The following is a 4,326-nucleotide window of genomic DNA, read 5'->3' as shown; positions in this document are numbered from 1 at the left end:
GACTATAGACTAGACTATAGACTAGACTATAGACTAGACTATAGACTATACTATAGACTATACTATAGACTATACTATAGACTAGACTATAGACTATACTATAGACTATACTATAGACTATACTATAGACTAGACTATAGACTAGACTATAGACTATACTATAGACTAGACTATAGACTATACTATAGACTAGACTATAGAATAGACTTAACCATAGCCTAGAGCATGAGTTTACAAGGATTATGACTCGAGTGTGGCTTTACTTATATATGACACTATCATTTATAATCTACGTATTTCTAAGCCAGTTATTGTCCTTTGCTCAATTGTTTCTATTCAATCTAATATAGAAATGTCTTAAATTAATCATTTACAATAACACACGCACAAATTAATCTTATTTGACAAGTTACTCAAACACTCAATCGAATTATACACCTTTCAGTTATACAATGCTTTACAATTATAGTTTTACTTATATGCGTATAAAATATAATCTTATCAATCATTCACTCAATAAATTAATAAAGATAATACGCACCGCGGGGGTATTAAATGAATTACATAAACATTTTTAGAATTTCAAATATTTATTGGAGAATTTATTAGAATTTAAGATAATTGAAATATTTATTATATTGTGTTAACCTATCTAGTTTATTCAGTTTCGAAGGAAATAGTTTATAGTTAATAGCTTAGTTTATCGTCGAGTCTATATTCAAGTCAATAGTTTAGCTCACAGTGTTGTCTATAACGTAGTCTCTTTTTAGAGGATAGTCAAGTCTTTAGTTTAGTTTGACTCTATATTCTAGTCTATTCACTAGTCTATAGTTTTGCCTATAGTATAGTGCATAGTCTAGTTAATAGTCCATTTTATGGTCTTGTCTATAGTCTACTGTATAGTTTACTTTATAGTTCAGTCATAGTCCAGTATATGATCTAGTCTATGGTCTAGTCAATAGTATAGTCTTTGGACTAGTTTGCAGTATAGTCTGGTCTACAGTAGAGTTTACAATCTATGCCATCGTCTAGTCTATAGTGTAGGCTATGATCTAGTCCATAGCCTAGTTAACAGTCTATTCTATGATCTAGCCTACTGTATAGTCCACTCTATAATGTATAATTAGTCCAGTCTATGATCTAGTCTATGGTCTTGTCTATAGTCTAGTCTTTAGTATTACTCTATAGTCTAGTCCATAGTGTATTCTATGGTCTAGTTTGTAGTCCAGTCTATATTCTAGCCTCTAGTCTAATCTGATGTTTTTTCTATAGTCTAGCCTGTAGTGTAGTCTATAGTGTAGTCTTTAGTCTTTTCTATGGTGTAGCCTAAAGTCTAAATTATAGACTAGAATACTAGACTAATCTATAATCTAGTCTTTAGTCTAGTCTATAACCTAGTCTACAATCTAGTCTAGTCAACAGCCTATGTTCTAGTCTATAGATTAGTCTAAAGTATAATCTATAGTTTAGCCTATAGTCAAGTATGGACTCTAGTCCATAGTCTAGTGTATAGCCTAGTCTAGTTTATAGCCTAGTCTAGTTTATAGCCTATTCTATAGACTTGTCTATACTCCAGTCTGTAGTCTAGTCTGCAGTCTTGCCTATAGTATAGTCTATAGCTTAGTCTATAGTCTAGCCTATAGTCTACTCTATAGTCTAGTATTTATTCTAGTCCATAGCCTAGTTTCTATAGTCTTGCCTATAGTCTAGTCTATAGTCTAGTGTATAGTGTATTGTCTAGTCTAGTCTATAGTCTAGTCTATAGTCTAGTCTAGTCTATAGTCTAGTCTATAGTCTAGTCTATAGTCTAGTCTATAGTCTAGTCTATAGTCTAGTCTATAGTCTAGTCTATAGTCTAGTCTATAGTCTAGTCTATAGTCTAGTCTATAGTCTAGTCTATAGTCTAGTCTATAGTCTAGTCTATAGTCTAGTCTATAGTCTAGTTTATAGTCTAGTCTATAGTCTAGTCTATAGTCTAGTCTAGTCTATAGTCTAGTCTATAGTCTAGTGTAATGTCTGGTCTATAGTCTAGTATATATTCTAGTCTATAGTCTAGTCTATAGTCTAGTCTATAGTCTAGTCTATAGTCTAGTCTATAGTCTAGTCTATAGTCTAGTCTATAGTATAGTCTATAGTCTAGTCTGTAGTCTAATCTATATTCTACTCAACACTCTTGTCAAAATTAAAGTCAATAATCTATTCTATAGTCCAGTTTGTAGTCTAGTCTATACTCTAGTCTGTTATCTAGTCTATAGTCTACTCAGTTGTCGAGACTGTAGTCTGTAGACTATTCATTGTCTAGTTATAGCTAATTCATGCCTAAGTAAACTTTCTGGAACAGTCTGGTTTTAGCAAATATAACTGCTATTTCACAATATATATGTAATATATAGTTTGTGTACAACAAATATTTAATTATTGATAAAAATTTTTTTATAACTTTTACAAATTCTAGAATTTAAAAAAATAATATTCATTAAAATGACATCACTCTACATACACTGGGGATTCAATGATGTGGAATTTTATAAAAATTTTACAGGAAATTAAAACTAAAAACTAAAAAATACTAATCGCTATTTATTTATTAATTAAAATGAGTTCTTCTAATAGAAAACAATAAATGTTACATACAGTGGGTAATAAAATAAAAAAAAACGCTTCTAGTCAAAGTTCAAATATGAAATACAAAATGCAATTGTAAATTATAAATCTTATAATTCATTAGATATATACACATACTAAATCTATTGACTACTGTATAATTAATTAATTAAAATTTAAAAATTAATTTTATTTTCACTCACCTTTGGTAATGAGGCTAATACTTGTTGTTTAACATCCCAGACCAATTTGTCGGAGGGAAATTGCAGACACTTGTAGACATTTAATTCGGGCACATGTATGCGCACCAGTAGCCAGCCATCCCGTGGTTCTGGCGGTGGTTCATCATCAAATCCCGGCCCTGAACTGTTGTCCATGTTGGCCGGGTTTTGTTTGACTTTGGGTGTGGGTGGGTGATACGACGTAATTTTGAATGTTTTTTATATTTTAAACGATTTATTTCAAATATAGAATTTTTTTCAGAAAAAAAAGAAAGAGAAACAATTTCTTCTTCTTCTGTTTTTCACTTAACTTTTTAATTATAAATCTAGAAAATTTGAAAAGAAAAATTATATTAAAAAAAATTGTTTATGGGTTTTAATTTCTTAATTTTTTTATTTGTTCGTAATGAGGTGCGAAGTTTTTATAAACATTTAAATTTTTTCTATCTGCTCTCTTAATGTACTTTAGCTTTTCATTATCTAAATATTTGCTTTATTAATTAGATTAAAATAACCGATTATTTTATTTAGAGTTTTTGATTTTCTTATTTTATAGCCGTTGCCGAAACGCATGCCATTTGTTTTCGTAGTCTAAACATTTTTAATATTTATATTAAAGTCCAATTTTTTCGCAACTTTCCATTAGTAGAAATTCAGGCTGCAAATAGAAAGAAGAGAAAACAAATATAAATTAATATTATTTCAATAATAAATTACATGCAATCAAACACAAACACTTTCAATTTAATACACAGATAATTTTTTGTTCTCTATTTATAATGTAAATTAATCTTAATTAAATATGTAAGTAATAATTAAAACAGAACTATGAATTTTAGCTTTGTATCAAGAAAAAAAAAACATTATTAAATTGTTGAGAAAACAATATTAAGAGAAATGTAAATACATTAACTTTGTAATTAATAACATTCATACGCTCTAGGGAACTTCAAAATATACATAAATTATATTTCGTAATAAATAAATCTTAATTAAGTCGTTAAAGTAATTTAAACAACATTTAAATAAAGAGTTTTTAGTATCAAGAATATATAGGTAAGAGGCTAATTATAGTCCAAACTAGACTAAACTGCACTAAAGGTTAGCCTGTAAACTATAGACTATACAATACACTTAAATATTTAGATTATACTATAGAATAGACTGTAGACTAGACAATAGACTAACCTATAGACTAGACTTCAGATTACAATAAACAATAGACAAGGGACAAACTAGACTATTGTAACTATAACAATAGTCTAGAAAATACTATAGGCTAGACTATAGACTAGGCTGAAGTGAATACTATAGTCTAGACAAGACTATAGAATAGACCAGGCAATAGACTAGACTATAGGCTAGAGTGCACACTAGACTATAGGCTAGAGTGCACACTAGACTATAGACTAGACTATAGACTAGACTATAGACTAGACTATAGACTAGACTATAGACTAGACTATAGACTAGACTATAGACTAGACTATAGACTAGACTA

At 29.2% G+C, this 4,326-nt stretch overlaps 1 protein-coding gene across 8 annotated transcripts in view; it reads right to left on the bottom strand.

Annotated features, from left to right (window-relative positions):
* LOC111682453 (protein shank) overlaps positions 1-4,326 on the bottom strand; it is a 124,616-nt gene that overhangs the window by 91,278 nt on the left and 29,012 nt on the right. For all 8 annotated transcript variants that reach the window (XM_046955517.1, XM_046955512.1, XM_046955515.1 and 5 more), the window contains exon 3: positions 2,808-3,483. In XM_046955517.1, coding sequence (XP_046811473.1) covers positions 2,808-2,981 — 174 coding nt within the window. In that variant the 5' untranslated portion in view covers positions 2,982-3,483. The remainder of the gene's footprint in view (positions 1-2,807; positions 3,484-4,326) is intronic.

This window comes from Lucilia cuprina, chromosome 6 (assembly GCF_022045245.1).
Source record: "Lucilia cuprina isolate Lc7/37 chromosome 6, ASM2204524v1, whole genome shotgun sequence".
In the NCBI taxonomy this organism is placed as follows: Eukaryota; Metazoa; Arthropoda; class Insecta; order Diptera; family Calliphoridae; genus Lucilia; species Lucilia cuprina.
The sequence above is the reverse complement of the archived record's forward strand: the minus strand, read 5'-3'. Positions and strand labels throughout refer to the sequence as shown.